This window comes from Vombatus ursinus, unplaced genomic scaffold (assembly GCF_900497805.2).
Source record: "Vombatus ursinus unplaced genomic scaffold, bare-nosed wombat genome assembly UNPS02014799.1, whole genome shotgun sequence".
NCBI lineage: Eukaryota > Metazoa > Chordata > Mammalia > Diprotodontia > Vombatidae > Vombatus > Vombatus ursinus.
This window is the reverse complement of record NW_020954577.1, coordinates 4476366-4493162: the sequence shown is the minus strand read 5'-3', so window position 1 is coordinate 4493162 and position 16797 is coordinate 4476366. Positions and strand designations below refer to the sequence as shown.

At 43.1% G+C, this 16797-nt stretch overlaps 1 protein-coding gene and 1 long non-coding RNA gene across 3 annotated transcripts in view; both read right to left on the bottom strand.

The window, feature by feature from the left end:
* LOC114050626 (probable serine carboxypeptidase CPVL) overlaps positions 1-16797 on the bottom strand; it is a 125092-nt gene that overhangs the window by 23502 nt on the left and 84793 nt on the right. For both annotated transcript variants that reach the window (XM_027872463.1, XM_027872462.1), the window contains exon 12: positions 1322-1504. In XM_027872463.1, coding sequence (XP_027728264.1) covers positions 1322-1504 — 183 coding nt within the window. The remainder of the gene's footprint in view (positions 1-1321; positions 1505-16797) is intronic.
* LOC114050627 lies at positions 10070-12086 on the bottom strand. The gene is made up of 2 exons (XR_003570042.1): positions 11895-12086; positions 10070-11074 (listed from the first exon to the last, which is right to left on the bottom strand). It is a non-coding gene; the product is annotated as an uncharacterized LOC114050627 (long non-coding RNA).

Here is a 16797-nt window from a genome sequence, read left to right as displayed (position 1 = left end):
TTAAAAATCTGTTTTAATATCTGTTTTTACATTGTTTAAATTTCCCTATCTTTCTCCCTTGACCCCCTCCCTAAAAGTCATCCCTTACAACAAAGAATTTTTTTTCAAAGAAGAAAAGAAAAAAAAAACACTTGGCAAAACCAATCAATACATTCCCCCCTCCAAAAAAAAAAAAAACCCCCCCCTGAAATTATATGCCTCATTCCGTATCTATGGACTCCACCCATCCTCACCTCTCAAAGGAATGTGGGGAGGAGGCTTCTCACATCTTCTCTCATTTCTTGGGGGCCGAGCTTGTGCTCCATGATTTCACAACATTTTGGATAGTTTTGTGATTACTGTTCTTTCCATTTACATCATTGTAATTATTGTATATATTGTTTTCTTGGCTCTGTTTACTTCCTATGAACTTCCCAGAGTTCATATATGCTTCCCTGTATTCATTGTAATCATTGGATTTTATAGCACATAAATATTTGATTACATTCATGTAACCAAGGGAATGTCTTAATTAAAAAAAAAATCAGTACTCTTGGCTAAATGTACCTCAATACCTTAAGGATCTATAATTTAATCAACATGGGTACTCCTTCCACCAATGAAAATGGCAGCTCTCCTAGAACTCAGCAGATGGGTTTTCAGAAGCCAAAATATCCATCCCTCTGTCTGGCCACCTCAGCGATGAGGCTTTCCAAACTTGGCTAGCCTGCTCTTTGAATAAAATCACACCACCCACCCAGAAGTTCATGCTTTGGAGCCTTTCCAGTTCAGCAAGACCCACCAGTCCCTGAACTTGAATGTGATAGCCTTCAAGATTCCAGGGTCACCTTAAATCTGCAATGAGATGTCAGGAGGGCACAAGTGAAGCAGAGAATTTCAAATACCTCCTTCCCACATTCTGCCTCACTGTTATGATCCTGTCTGCAGCAGGGGAAACCTAGAAACTTCTATTCAGTAAATGACCCTCCGGCTTTGGAAGAGCTGCTAGATATTTAGGGTAGGGTGGAGAGGGGGTGGCAAGTTAGGTGGTGGCACAGTTGATAGAGAGCCACACCTGGAGTCAGAAAGACCTGAGTTCAACTCTGGCCTCAGACATTTACTAGCTTTCTGGCCCTGGGCAAGTCACTTAACCCTGTCTGCCTTAGTGTCCTCATCTTTAGTAGAATGAGCTGGAGAAGGAAATGGCAAACTACACGAGTATCTCTACCAAGGAAACCCCAAATGGGGTCATGAAGAGTCAGACACAATTGAAAGAATGCAACAACAACAAAAGATGTTCTGGGAGTCCTTTCCCTTCCCCACCACCTGTTATTTTTTATACCTGGTGAAAATCCCCAACTTGCCGTACATAACCAGCCACTTCCACATCAGAACTGTGCACCCTCCAAATTTTTTTGTCCACCTTCTTGTAATCACGGAGTCCTTTCCAGTTTGTGACCAGCAGGGAACGTTCAGTGAGGGGTGCTGCCACTATGATATCGAGCTGTCCACTGTAGATCAGCACCTGCAGCGAGACCCAGGTATAAGGCAGGGAGTTAAAATGGAGGGGCTTTGATGGAATCCATTCACTTGATTAGCCAAGGAGAAGTGCCTGACTGCTACATCAATCGATCAATCAATCAATCAATCAATCTCCAATCCTTTATCAGGTGTCTACTATGTGTAGACATTGTGCTAAGGATAAAAAGGAAAAGCAAAAACAGTCCCTGCCCTCAAGAAGCTTACATTCTAATGGGAAAGACTGCAGAGAAATCAGAACATAAAAAATAAGCAGAGATTAGATGGAAGATAATCTTAGAGGGGATGGCACTAGGGCAACTGGGAAAAGACTTCCTGGCACAAACACACACGTACACATACACATTGACTAATTCAGTGCTAAAATGTGGCACCAACAGTTCAGAGGCAGCATTCACTTTCACCCAGGCATGCAAATTAGCAATAGAGTTACACAAAATCAATGAACCTCAGAGTTGGCAAGAGCCTCAGAAACATCAACTACACCCAACTCTCAGTAAGAATCCCTTCTACAACACCCAAGTGTCAAGAAAGCTTTGACCTCAGTGGATACAATGGGGAAGATCACCACCTCCTGAGGGAGGCCACCCAAACGCTGGACAGCTCCCATTGCCAAGAAGCTTTTCCTTCCACAAAGCTGAAATCGGGCTCTTTGCAAGCTCTCCCCTTGGCTCCTACTTCTATTCTCTAGGAAGAACAAGCCTGATCTCCATTCTGGGCGTCCACCTTTAGATGCATGAAGACGGTTCCTTGGTCTCCTCCAGGTTTCTCTTTCTCAAGCTAATCATCCCAAGTTCCTTTTAATTAATCATCGTGTGGCACGACCAAGTCCCTTCACCATCCTGATGTCCTCCTTTGGACACTCTCCAACTTTTCAACATCTTTCCTAAACTGTGGTACCTCAATTCCAACCACACTGGTCTGCCCAGAGCTGAGTACAACACTACTCTCACCTCCTTATTCCCGAAAGCGGTGATTCCCTTAAAAGTAGCCTAAGATCACACTTGTGTTCTTGATTACTACAGAAGAGAATTGATTCATGTCGAGCTTACAACCACTAAAACCCCCCAAATCTTCTTCAGATCAGCTGGGCCAGTAGCAAAGAGGGTCTGAAACAAATTTAAGAAGCTCTGACTTTTCCCCTGAAATTTTTGACATTTTCAGAAGAATGTGCAAGAAATTGAATATTAGCTGTAGAGAGATTTCTAGTTTCTGTTATCCATGGATACAGGTGTCTGTGAGTTGAAGGTACAAGCATTTTAAAAATGAGGGTTACAAGTAAGCACAAAATCAAGCTTAGCTGACTTACTTCAATGTTAAATTACAAGCAAAATTATATTTACATATAAATTATATATTATAATATATTGTAGGGGCAGCTAGCTAGTGCATTGGATAGAGCACCGGCCCTTAAGTCAGAAGGACCTGAGTTCAAATCCGGCCTCAGACCAAACACTTGACACTTACTAGCTATGTGACCCTGGGCAAGTCACTTAACCCCAATTGCTTTTAAAAAAATATATTGTATAATTATATAATATAATATAAATATATCATTACATTATATATAAATATAATATATAAGTATATCATTATATATTATATAATATATAAATTATAAACCTCAAGTTTTTTGAAAGACTCTTGAGTTTATTTTTAAGATTATTTCTTATCCTTTGGCAGAGTGATCATGTCTCTTTCCTCTGTGACAATCACTTGACTGGGAAGTAAAATCCTATTTAAAGCAAATTAGTGCTGATACCCACCTGAGCTCCCATGTTTCTGTCATTTTCAAACTCTCCTTTGGATACCTCAACCTTGTACTCACCCTCTAGTTAAACCAACATGGTACTCACCACAAAATAATGAGAATAGTTTTTTCATGTGTCTGTTCTATCTTCAATGAATATTCAATTTTTACTCCCTGGATATGTGACAAGGATTCTTGTCACAGATATTACTATGCTATTTAAGAAAACATATTTTTCTTTGAGCTAATATCTCCTCTGGTAGGCTGGTAAAAGAATCACATTGTTCGGGGCTTGTGAATTATGGTTTGGAGTGGATAATGACTGACACTTATAATGTGCCTTCAATATGGAGCAGCATTCAGGGAGTCCTGCCTTTGAGGGGAAACCCAGGGGCAAAAGGAGAAACATCAGTCACCAAAGGCAGCCAAAAATGCTTGCCTCAAACAAAAACCAACAAACCAAGCAGGAGTAACTTCATGTCCACCCTTCTCTATTTTTGTAAAAGGCAATTTTCAATTTGATTTTGAATATATTTCCACAAAGCACTTTCCATACCTGGAATTCTCTCCCTGACTTTCTTCAAGTCCCAGCTAAAATCCCACCTTCTACAACAACCATTTCCTGGTCCCCCTTAATGGTTGTGCCTTCCCTCTGGTGCTGACCTCCAAGTAATCCTGTGTACCTCTGGCTTATACATCGTTGTTTGCATGTCACCTCCCCAATAAGATCGTGAGCTTCTTAAGAGCAGGGGCTGCTTTTTGTTGTTGTTTTTGGGTTTGTTTTTTGTTTTTTGGTTTTTTTTTTTTTTTGCCTTTCATTGTATCTTTGGTGCTTAGTACAGTCCCTGGCACATCGTGGATGCTTAATAAATTGTCATTTAATAAATGCTTACTGACTTGTTGATAAGCCTTTTTCCTTCACCCCAACAAAGAGGATTTCCCTAATTCCAATTGAGCTTTGTCTCACTTGGGAATCCTAAAAGAAAAGACCCTAGGTTGACTCCCCAAGTTGAGTATGGAACATTCAGAAACTTCTGCCTTCAAGGCTCAAGTTTCTGAGAAGATTTAAACACAGCTGAATAACACAGGACTTTTGTACCATCCAAATCCTTAAGCAGCAGCCCAGATATACTGCTCCAAGTAAGATAAAAGGGCTTTGTGCCTCTAATAGAGAAACACGTGTTCCTTTTATGTTCTTCAGTTACCATCACTACCCTCCCCCCTCTCCCCACCCTCCTCAGATGGGCTTCTCCAAATCTCATCTAGACCCATGCAATAAAACGTTTGTATTGTTTATTCGAAAGAGCTGCCTCAAAGACCTTGAATCCTTACAGCCTTTGCAAAAACTTCCCACAGCTGTTGGCTCCGACAATGTGCAAACAATTACATCGGATCTGGACCGTTGGGAAGGGCTGCAATACTGCCCTGCACACACCACAGGGCCTGATTAGAGTTGATTGGCTAAGATAATCATCTAGAAAGTCATTCATCCCTGGACCTACATTGAAGAGAGATCGATCCCAGAGACAAGCCAGATGCGCACCTAATTCACTCCATCTCCTTCTGGGGCACGTGTCAGGTTTGTCGCCCCTATCAGGCATGCCTCAAAGGAAAGGAGAGATTCCCCAAAGATACTCATCTGAGAAGTCTTGGGGTACAAAATCATCATGGATGAATGCCTCCAAGTGCAATTGCCAACACAGCCCCACACACTCCAGGGAAATCCTCAGCACAGAACTTCCCAGATACCTCTGGGAGGATTTAGATGGTACAAAAGTCCTGTGTTGTTAAATTGTGTTTCCTCTGTGAAGAGGAGGCAGGACCCACACACAAAGAAGATGCCCAAAGAACTCTGGGAAAACCCTCAGCACGGAACTTCCTGAATACCTCTGCGAGGATTTGGATGGCACAAAAGTTACTGAGTTATTACTAAGTTGTGTTTCCTCTGTGAAGGTGAGGCAGGAGCCAGACACAAAGAAGAGCTAGGATGCCCAAAGACCCAGAAAGAAAACAACTGTGCTACCTTGCTGCAACCAGATTCACCATTCTTGGTCCTTTCCCAATGGGGAATGCCCTGCAGGCACTTTGGTGGGGACCAGTCCCAATATACCAGAAACGATATATGTCATCTGCACACAACTGTGGCACAGGTGGAAATGGTAGCCCTTCTACTGTTCCTGCTCCCTTGGAAATTTCCACTGTTGCCTTCCCTGCAGTGCTAACGATGCTTATCCATATTCCTTATTTTCATGATACTTAACAAATACAAAGCACTTTCACAAAGCTTCAGGTAGCCCATAGGGGGAAACCGAGGCAGAGTGACTTCATAAGAATGCTCAGGTGCTAAGAAGCCAAACCAAGATTCAAGCTCAAATCCTTGACCTCCAAATCCAAAGCTCTTGCCATGACACCATCATTATCCCATTTGAGCTTTATAACAATTTTGCAGGTAGGGAAGATTTTTTTAGGCTCTTTTTTTTAAAATAGAATTATTTATTATTAAAATAGAATTATTTATTATTTAAATAGAATTTTTAAATAGAAAGGGAAACCAAGGCTCAGAAGGGATGCAGTGATTTTTCCAGGATCACACTGCTACTAGGTGGCCATCTTGGGATGCTGTCCCCAAGTCTTGTATTCACTTTACCTACCAAAGTTGGGTCTTCCATTTTCATGCAATTAAGTTTGCTAATTATTATCAACAAAGAATGGCTGGTTCTTGGGGTATAATGGAAACAGCACCAGATTTGGAGCTGGCAAGACCTGAATTCAAGTCCCACTTCTTATACATGTGACCCTGGACAAGATGCTTAACCCCTTCTCAGCCTCAGTTTCTTCATCTGTAAAACTGGGATAATATCAATATCTACCTCACAGGTTTGTTGTGAGAGTCAAACGAGAAATGTATGTAAAGCATTTTGTAAACTTTAAATGCTACAAAAAGCAAGGGATGATGATGACAGCCCCTAGCACCTTTTAGAAGTTGAGTATTTTCCTACTTAAAGAAAAATGGGAAAGGTGTGAGTTGCATCAAAAATGACAATTAGGAACTGGCTCCAAGTGATTCTCTGCTCAGAGATTATACCTGACCAGGCTGTCATGCAAAGGTCATAGCTCAGTTTACAAACAGTATCTCTAGTGATCCAGGGACTGAAAGATGGAGCTGCACTCACTCGCCTTTGTGATATAAGGTCTATTGTTTTTGGCAAGTAGAAACATTTTCCTTGAGGAGCAAGCAAGACATTTTTAACTTCTCATAAGTCGTAAGTCATAAGTAGATAAGTCAGATGCAACGAGTAAGAAAATCAGTCTAAGGATCAAGCAAAGCAGCTCCCCCTCCCCCCCATTTGGGGTCCTCCCCCAGGAATAATTCCAGTGGTTGTATTTTTAACCACTTGCCATATTTATTCTGCCATTGACTATGACAGTATCCCAGTTGGGTGCTCCTGGAGCCAGAAGGATGGAAGGAGACGTAACAACAGGCCTGTGAGGGAGGCACCATGATTTCTATGTCTCATAAAAATGGAGGAAGTTGCCTGTGGTCAGACTGGATTCAGATCCAGGCTTTCCTGCCTTCCCCACCTTTATCACAATGCCTCTCGCCAAGGACTTAACAAAGGACCTTCTCACTCTTCCTAGAGGCAGCTGCTGGCCCAAACCACAGAGTCAGCAAGATCTGGGTTCTAATCCAGGTTCTTAAGCTTAAGCTGTGTGATGCAGAACAAATCTCTTCTGTTTGCCTCAGTTTCCTCAACTGTAACATGGGGATAAGAAGAGCACTTTCCTCTGAGGGTGATTGTGAGGATCAAATGAGATAATATTTGTAAAGAGCTTAGCACAGCGCACACAGTAGGTGCTACATAAATGCTCATTCCCATCCCTCCCTTTCTCATACATACCATTTTTTACCTCTATTCCTTTGTACTGGCTGTCTCCAATAACAGAGATGAACCCCCTCCTCACCTCTACCTTTTAGAATTCCATCTTACACAGAAAGCCCAGCTCAAGCAAGGGATCGCAATATTTTTTTTTATGTCATGGCCCGCTTTGGCAGCCTAGTGAGTCCTACAGACTACTCAGAAGCATGTTCTTAAGTGTATACAACAAAATATATGAGATAATAAGGGAAACCAATTCTACTGAAATGTAATTATCAAAGTTTTTTTTAAACAAGGTCAGGAACCCCAGGTTAAGAACCCCCGTTCTTCAGGAAACCTCTCTTGACTGCTCCTACACCCCTCATTCTCCCCGCCACCCCTACCCCTGAAGGTGCTGGTACTTTCCCCACAAATTACCTTGAATTGATTTTGCATGTTATTGATTCCCATGTTGACTCCTAAAAAATCTAAGCTGATGCTCTTTGTGTGGTGGCCAAAAATTGGAAATTGAGAGATGCCCATCAACTGGTGAATGGCTGAACAAGTTGTGGTATATGAATGTAATGGAATACTATTACGCTAGAAGAAATGATGAACAGGCTGACTTCAGAAAAACCTGGAAAGACTTGTATGATCTGACAGTGAGTGAAGTGAGGAAAACCAGGAGAACATTGTACACATTAACAACCATATTGTGTGATGACTGACTATGATAGACTTAGCTCTTCTCAGCAATGCAAGGACCTAAGACATCTCCAAAAGTCTCATGATGGAAAATGCTATCCACATCCAGAGAAAGAACTATGGAGTTTGAATGTAGATCAAATCATACTATTTGTTCTCTTTATTTTTCTGTTTTGTTTCCTCTTTTTTGTGGTTCCTCCTATTGGTTCTAATTCTTCCTTATGACATGACCAATGTGAAAATGCTTAATAGGAATGTATATATAGAGCCTATATCAGATTGCATGCTGTCTTTGGGAGGGAGGTGTGGAAGGAGGTGGAGAAAATTTAAAACTCAAAAGCTTATGGAAGTGAATGTAGAAAACTTAAAATAAATTAATTAATTAAAAAAAAAGAATGTAAGCTGCTGGAGGGCAGGAATGATTGATGTTTTTGTCTTTGCACATAGTAGGCACTTCATAAATGTTAACTTGAGGAATACGAAAGGACTACTTTCAAAAGGAATTCAGAGAAAAGGCATAGTCTCCAGGTGCTAAAAACACATACATACATACATACACACACACACAAACACACATACACATATATATGCCCAATACTTTCATTGCTAGTTTATGGCCTGAATCATGTATCTCTCTGAGGTTTGTGGGTCAATGCCACAAATAAACCAAGTCTTCTTTGGATGGAATTTTTTGACCTTGACTCTTGGCAGTCGAGGTCAAAAGGAAGTATTCCCATTTCCAAACTTGCAAAAGGCAGTAAAAGAAAGTTCCCTTTGAAAGGAAGTTCGCTAAGGCTACAGAATCATAGAATCTCAGAGTTGAACCACAGCTCATTTAGTCTAAAGCCTACTCGCCCCCCCCAAAAGGAAATCCCTCTCCAACCTGACAAATGTTATCCAACCTTTGCAGCTAGGTGGCACAGTGGGTAGAGCACTGGGCTTGGAGTCGGGAAGACCTGAGTTCAAATCTAGCCTTGAACAATTCTTAATTGTGTGACCTTGGGTGAATCATTTCACCTCTGTCTGCCTCAGTAAAATGAGGACAATAATAGCAACCACCTCCCAGGGAGGTGAGGATCAAATGAGATAATAATTGTGAGATGCTTAGCACAGTGCCTGGCACACAGTAGGTGCTTAATAAATGCTTCTTCTCTTTCTACACCCCCCTAGTTTGATGAGGGAAGGGGCACCCATGGTTTCCCAAGGTAGACTCTATATACTAGGAAGTGTTTCTTTACATCAAGTATCAGCTTGCTTCTTTGCAATTTCTCCCCATTGCCTCTAGTTCTCCTTCTGGGGTCAATTAGAACAAAGCTGGTCACTTCTCTACAAGACAGCTCCCCAATATTCAAGGCAGCTCTCAAGCTCCCCTCTCGTTCCTCAGGTTAAACCTCCCCACTTCCTTTGACTCATGGATCATGGTCCTTTCACATTACTAATGATGCTCAGTGCCATGCTCAAGGTCTCCCAGGTAGTCAGGATTTGAATCCAGGACCCACGACACTAAATCTAGCCCACTACTCACTGCACCACTTAACCACTCTTCTCAGCCCAGAATTAGAACATCCACCTGAAAAAGACTCAGGTGGAAGTCCGTCAGAACTGTTGCGTGTCTTAACTCTGTTAATCTTAACTCTGACATCATGCGGCATTTGGGGTGAATCACCCCAAGGAAGAACTGAAACCCCCAAATGCCGCATGGTCTCGGGGATGTACAAAAGGCCTCTTTTTTTCCTCAGTTTCCTCATCTGTAAAATAAGGGGGTTGGACAAGATACTTTGACATCTCTTCCAACTCTTGTTTAAAAAAAAAATCACCATCATCCTTTAATTAGGGCTTTAGGATTTACAAACACATTGCATGTTATCTCACTTGACCCTCACAATAACCCTGTTACTTCCCCCATTTTACAGATGAGGAAGTCGAGGCAGACAGGTGAAATGCCTTGCCCAGGGACTGAGTCAACGCCCAGGGCCAGCGTCTGAGGCAGAATTTGAACTCTAAGCTCTATTCATTCTACCATCATTATGCCACCTCATGATTGACTCTTAATGCCATGTTGTGATAGCATTCCACCTGCAATGTCACCGTGTAGGCTCACTTTGAATTTGCTGTCCACTAGGACTCGCAGATCTTTTCCTACAGAAATTGCTGGCTCACCATGGCTTCCCCAGGTTAATTTTTCAAATCCAAGCATAAGAGGTCATTATGGAATGGACAAGAAAATGTTCTCCATCAATCAATTAATCAATCAAGCATTTATTCAAAGTATCATAGAATTGAAAGGGTCCTCAGAGTCCAATTTGCCCCTGAAAAAGGTAACAGATAGAGAGACGGCCTGGAAGCCAGAAGACCTGGGTTCAAATCCTGCCTCTGGCACATCCTAACCATGTAATCCTGGTCAAGTGACTCGTTGGTCTGGGTAACCCTCTTAAGATGATAAGTTGCAGAGAAGGGGCTGGTTGGCACTGAGAGGGGGAGTTTCCTCATCTGGCTCTGGCATTTCCCTAAACCAGTGAAATCAGGGGACTAGGCCCTATGCCCTCTTCACTTGAATAACTCAAATATGACATAACTAATTCCCAAGACAGTCTCTTCTACTCTGGGGTAGTTCATTGTTGTTGTTTTAATGAGTTTTATTTTAATTTTAGTTCCAAATCTTCTTCTTCCCCATCCTCCACCACACTCATTGAAAAGGTGGGAAAAAACTGGGACAGTTCTACTAGTTAAGAAGGTTTTCTTTAAATGACACTTGTGCCTGGCATCAGCATAACAGACATGATCCAGGAAATACACGCTGGTAAAATTAAATGCTTCCTATGTACCAGGCACCAAGAATACAAAGGACTTTAGAAATTAGCTCCAGAGGGGTGTGATGTCTTAGAGACAGAAGGATGAAAGATCTAATACTGAGGGCCTTGTCAATTTTATGGAACCTACATCCAGCTCGCTGCTCACCTGCCATGTTGAGTTTTCTAGGCTAAGGTGAGGTGTGGCATTTTGGGCTCCTAACTTATTGAACACAGCCTCACTCCAGCATTAAGTCTGTATCCAGCATTAACTGAAAGGAAAAGACCCAATAAAAACACTGAAGTGGACCTAGAAAGTGGGTAGCTTCTGTCACAGCTGCCAAAAGTCCTGTGTGGGTGCTATTGGTCCTTTTATCTTCATTCTGTAGATGAGAAGATGAGCTCAGAGAAATTCCACTTCTTTTTTGCAGAGAGGAAATGGATAGAGAGCGGGCCTGAAAACCAGGAAGGGACAGGGTCAGGTCCTGTGTAGAACCAATGAGCTTCTCCCCATACTCATATGCCTTGGCTCTATTAAACTATGAAATGGTTAGCAATCAGAGGAGGAAAGGTAACTTCATGACTCCAGCCCAATTTCCTTGTCTTTCTTTAAACGAGAAGTAGAATTTATAGAATTCCATTATCTAACTCTCATATAGGATCAGCACAATACTTCACGACCAAAATTTCACTACATTGCTAAAATTTTTGGCTTAGAGTCTGTTTTCAGAATCCACATGGGAACACATCACCAGGTTATTCAGGATTCTAACTCATCCCTAAGCATTCCCCACTCCCACGAAATTTTGGAGTCACATGGTAGTAGAGAAAGCACTGGACTTGGAGGCAGGAAGACTTGGGTTCAAATCCCACCTCAGACATTTACTAGCTATGTGACTCTGGGTAAGTCACTTCACTTCCCTGTTGGACATGATGGCCCCTTCCAGTTCTAAATATCTATGCTCTATAACCTGGCTCTGTCACTTAATACTTGCTGACTGGGTCCATTAAAAATCTGTTTCATAATTCTGATTGGGCCCTCACTTCAGCAAGGCAATCTATTTGCACCATCCTGGCTGACTCACTATCCTCATAATCTCAAGTTTGCCTTATGTATAGTTTGCTTGTACGTGGCTGTTTGCATTCTGTCTCCCCTACCATACCATGAGCATCTTGAGAGCGGGGACTGTCTTTTGTCTTTCTCTGTATCCCCAGGGTTTAGCACAGTGCCAGGCACATAGTAGGCTCTTAATAAATTCTTTTTTACCAACTCACTGTGTGCCCTTGTACAAGCAGCATCACCTCCCAGGGCTTCAGTTTCTTCATCTGTAAGATGAAAGAGTTGGGCTCTAAGGTCGTTTTTCTTTGTTGTCGTTCAGTCGTTCTGTTACGTCTGCTCTTCATGACCTCACGGACCATAGCGTGCCAGGCCCTTCTGTCCTCCACCATCTCCCAGTCTGTCCAAGCTCATGCTCATTGCTTCCATGACACCATCTGTCCATCTCATCCTCTGCCATCCCCTTCTCCTTGTGCCTTCCATCTGTCCCAACATCAGGGTCTTTTCCAATGAGTCCCATCTTCCCATTATGTGACCAAAGTATTTAAGCTTCTGCTTCAGTATCTGACCTTCTAATGCACAGCCTGAATGAATTTCTTTAAGCATCGACTGATTTGATCTCCAAGGAACTTTCAGAAGTCTTCTCCAGCACCACCATTTGAAAGCATCCATTCCGCAGCGCTCAGCTTTCCTTATAGTCCAACTCTCACAGCCATACGTTGCTACTGGAAAAAACCATGGCTTTGACTACATGGACCTTTATCAGCAAGGTGAGATATCTACTTTTTAGTCTAGATTTCCCATAGCTTTCCTTCCAAGCATCTTTTAATTTCATGGCTACAGTCACCGTCTGCAATGATCTTTGAGCCCAGAATATAAAATCTGACCCTGCTTCCATTTCTTCTCCCTCTGTTTGCCAGGAAGTGATGAGACCAGTTGGCAAGATCTTAGTATTTTTGATGTTAAACTTCAAGCCAGCTTTTATACTCTCCTCTTTTACTCTCATCAAGAGGCTTCTTAATTCTTCTTCACTTTCTAAGGTCCTTCCCAGCTCTAAATCTACAGTCCTATGATCCTAAATACAGCAGGAGAACAAATAAGACACCCTTCTAATTTCATCTTTTGTATGTATGAGCCCACATTGGGCTTAATTTGGCATAAATACTCACAGAGGCTTCAATGTCGGAAGTAACTAACTTTGTCATCAGATCACAAAGTTAGAGCTGGAAGAGTCCTTACAGATTCATTGATTCTAACCACGTCCTGAGACATGAGTTCAAATCTGGCCTCAGACACTTACTTAGCTGTATGACCCTGGGCAAGTCACTTAACCCTGTTTGCCTCAGTTCCTCATCTGTAAAATGAGCTGGAGAAGGAAATGGCAAACCACTCCAGTATCTCTGCCAAGAAAACCCCAAACGGGGTCATGAAGGGTAGGACACAACTGAAATGACTCAACGACAAATCCAAGCCTCCACTACACTGCTAGCCAAAAGCACCTTCTCTGCTTAGCCTTCTCAGCTCTTCAGAACCTGCACGTGACCCAAGCTCTGATTTCAATACAATGAAGTCTTGCAACCACATAAGAGCCATGATGCAAAAATGGAGCAGGGCTTCTCCTGAGAAAGGAAGAATACCACTTTTATCTAACTGTGACACTGAGGAAAAAAGGAAAGAGCCCCAGCTCTGCCACCAACTTTGTGACCTTGGGCAAGTCCACTTCCCACCTCTCTGGGTCTCAGTTGCCTCTTATGCAAAATGAAAGGGTTGGTCTCGATGGTCTCAAAGGTCCGTTTCAAGTCTAAATTTATGCCTCTGTTGCCTGGGCAGGCCCGGGACAACAGCGGAAAAAAATAGGGAGTCTTGATGCTGCTATTTGGTTGCGGCTTTGCCACTCACTCCCTGGATAGCCCGGGGCAGGACGGTGCCATTGCTCTGGGCCGCCATTTTTTCAGCTGTAAAATGAAGGGGTGAAATGACTGTCAAGATCATAATTTTTCAAAACGACACTCATGAATGGACAGAACTTTTAGCAAATATATTTTAAATGATAAACCAAAAGGGTTTGGACTCAGTCACCTCTGAGGCCCCTCTCAGCTATGAGCCTATAAATTTCTTCTCTCTGAGTCTCAATTTCCTCATCTGGAAAGTGAAAGAGTTGGACAATATGGCCTCTTTCAGCTCCAGATTCTCTAATCTGGCTAACTAGTTTAGGTTAAGGGGAAGTCATTTTGACTCAAGCTCAGTACATATGGAAGAGAAAGCTCCAAACAGATCCTGTTGGGGCCACTCACAGGCTTAATCTTTAGGCAACAGGAAAAGCAAAGCAAACGAGTGGGAGACGGTTGCCTTTTTCATTTCTCTGATAACTCTGCTATTCTTCGGGGACACACCTGAGCTGACCATCGCTTTCAGCTCTGTCCTTGGGTCCCAGAAGCGCCTGGTTTTTGTCATTCGGTGGGCACAGGAGGGCATCCCAGCAGAACACTGGTCCCTCTCACAGAATATCCTAATACCCCACAGACGTGCCTGCGTTCTTTCCCCCATGATCCAGTGACCTTAATCTCTAACATTTTGTGATTTCCTGTTTGGGGAAGCGATCATTCTGAAGTCTGGGCTGCTCCAGTCTGTACGAGGCTCCTGGCTGGTGCTAGCTATCTGTATTTGTTCTGAATGCTCCCCTGTTCTTGGACCAAAAAAAAAAAACAATAAAAAAGAAACTTCCTCACAGATGCTAAATCACCGAATCTCCTCCAAGGAGGCAGGAGTTTGAGGCTTTTCCCTTGCTTGTCTCCACACTTGGGCACAATCCTTGCTGAGCAAGGCGCCCTTTCTTCCTGGAGGGATCAGGCAGGCCCTGGATGCTGCCCTCTGTCCCATGCATCACAAAGCTTTCTAAACCTTCTGCCTACGGGGTTTAATTTCACTGAAACTCCTCCTCACAAAGGGAGATTCCCATGTGTCTCCAAGGCTCAGGATCAAAACTAAAAAAACGGACCTGCAGCTGAAGAGTTGAAAATTCATTCAACATCCTGTCTTGACCCCAAAGCATTAACCTTCCTGCACAGCTGCCCTCTCACTTGAGCCATCCCCCCCCAGCCAGTGTTTTTCCATCATTCAGACATCCAGATCTTTGCTTATGTACAGTATTTGGCCTGGAAATCTTGCATCTGGCCATTTGGATTGTCTTGCCCAAGAAGCCTGAGTGTCCAATGCCTGCTGGGAGGACCGGGGGAAAACAGAATCCTACTATGGACCACCCTCAGAACTCCTCCAAGCCTTCCCCGTGTGGCCTCTGATTCAACAGAAAGGAAATGGGAAGAGAAGGAAGGGAGAGAGAGCCTGGGCTAACATGCAGCCTTCTGCCTGCCAGTCCATGTTTCTGCCAGCTCCGGTTCTGCTCGGCCTTGGGAGGGAAAAGAAAGCTCTCTCAAAGCTGGGACTTAGGCCAGCAATTACACAAATGGCCTGTTTCCATCAAACATAATGATTCTTCAGTCGGATCTTGACTCTAAACATTTTAGGATTTTAAAAGGGGATAGAAGGTAAAGCTGTGTACCCAAGGATGCAGGAAACCATCCCAACGCTCTAAAACATAAGCCAGGGCAATCATACAAGTCAAGCGATGATGAAACTATACTCTTTGACCCAATGAACCTACGAGTGGTCAGTGAGGCAGTGAATAGAGCACTGGGTCTGGAGTCAAGAAAGCCCGAGTTCAAATCTGCCCTCAGACATGTGCGACTCTGGACAAATCACATAACCTCTGTTTGCCTCAGTTTCCTGATCTGTAAAATGGGGATAACAACAGCAATCTACCTCCCAGGGTTGTTGTCAGGATCAAATGAGATAATCATTGTACCTGGCACACAGTAAGTGCTGTATAAATATTAGCTATCATCACCATCATCATCATCATATGGCCCAAGGAGATCTGAAAAAAGAAAGGTCTTAGATATATTATTCACAGCAATACTCTTGATCATCCTATCAATGGCCCTGCTCCCACAGCCCCAAACCCTGCCCCTTTCCACATATTGCTCAGGGCACGATAATCACATCTGCAATACCATTGCTTCTCAAAAGGGTATGCCCCCTGCTGTCTCTGCAGACCAATTCACCAACCCCATCACTCTCTAGACTGTGACATCCTTCCCTGTCTGCCGCCCTGCTCTGTCGTTGGTCTTCCCTGATGAGAATGGAAACTCCCTGATGGCAGGGGTTGTCTCACTTTTTGTCTCTGCGTCCCCAGGGACTGGCACAGTTCCAGGCACATAGTAAGGTTTTAATAAATGCGTTTTATTCCTTTCATTCAAAGCAGAACTCTGAACAAATGAAGAAACACTAGTTGACCAAAAAACAAATAATGAGATGTGACACCCTTTTCTCAGTCGAGAGACGAGGGCCTGCTATGACACAGCATTGCACAGTCTTGTTGGACATGGTTACTGGCAGGTATTTCTGCTCAGTATCTTTCTTTGTAATAGAGAGGGGGCAGCTAGGTGGCACCACAGTGGATAGTGCCTGGGCCCGTTCAAATCTAGCCTCAGACACTTGCTAGCTTGCCTCAGTTTCCTCATCTGTAAAATGAGCTGGAGAAGGCAAGACAAACCACTCCAGTACCTCTGCCAAGGAAGCCTCGAATGGGGTCATGAAGAGTCAGACACAACTTTAACAATTCAACCTCAGGAACAATAAAGGAGTCATAGAAGATATGGAGAGGGGCATTTCCAGAATTGACTATGATTGGAAAAGGTGAGGCACCAGTAAAACTTATTTTTTTTAATGAAAATTTAAAAAAAAAAACAAGACTAGAACAGAAAACTACCTTGTCTTGGTGGTAAGAAAAAAAAATGGCACTCATAAATGGACATTCATTGCCTCTTCATTAGGAAAGAGAAATCCCCAGCATCATCGGGGTCCTTCTTTCTCCTCACACAGGCCTACGGATGGGAGAATTCTTTTGTTTGGCCTCACGTCCCATCATCTGCTCCAGATGCACCTTCTCCCTCCCCCACCTCAGCACAAGGGCTTGTGTCTTGCCCCTGCTAGCCATCAATAATCCAATTTTAATGAGCTGGAAATAAGCTAAGGCAGGTCAGCTTCCTCTGCTGACATGCT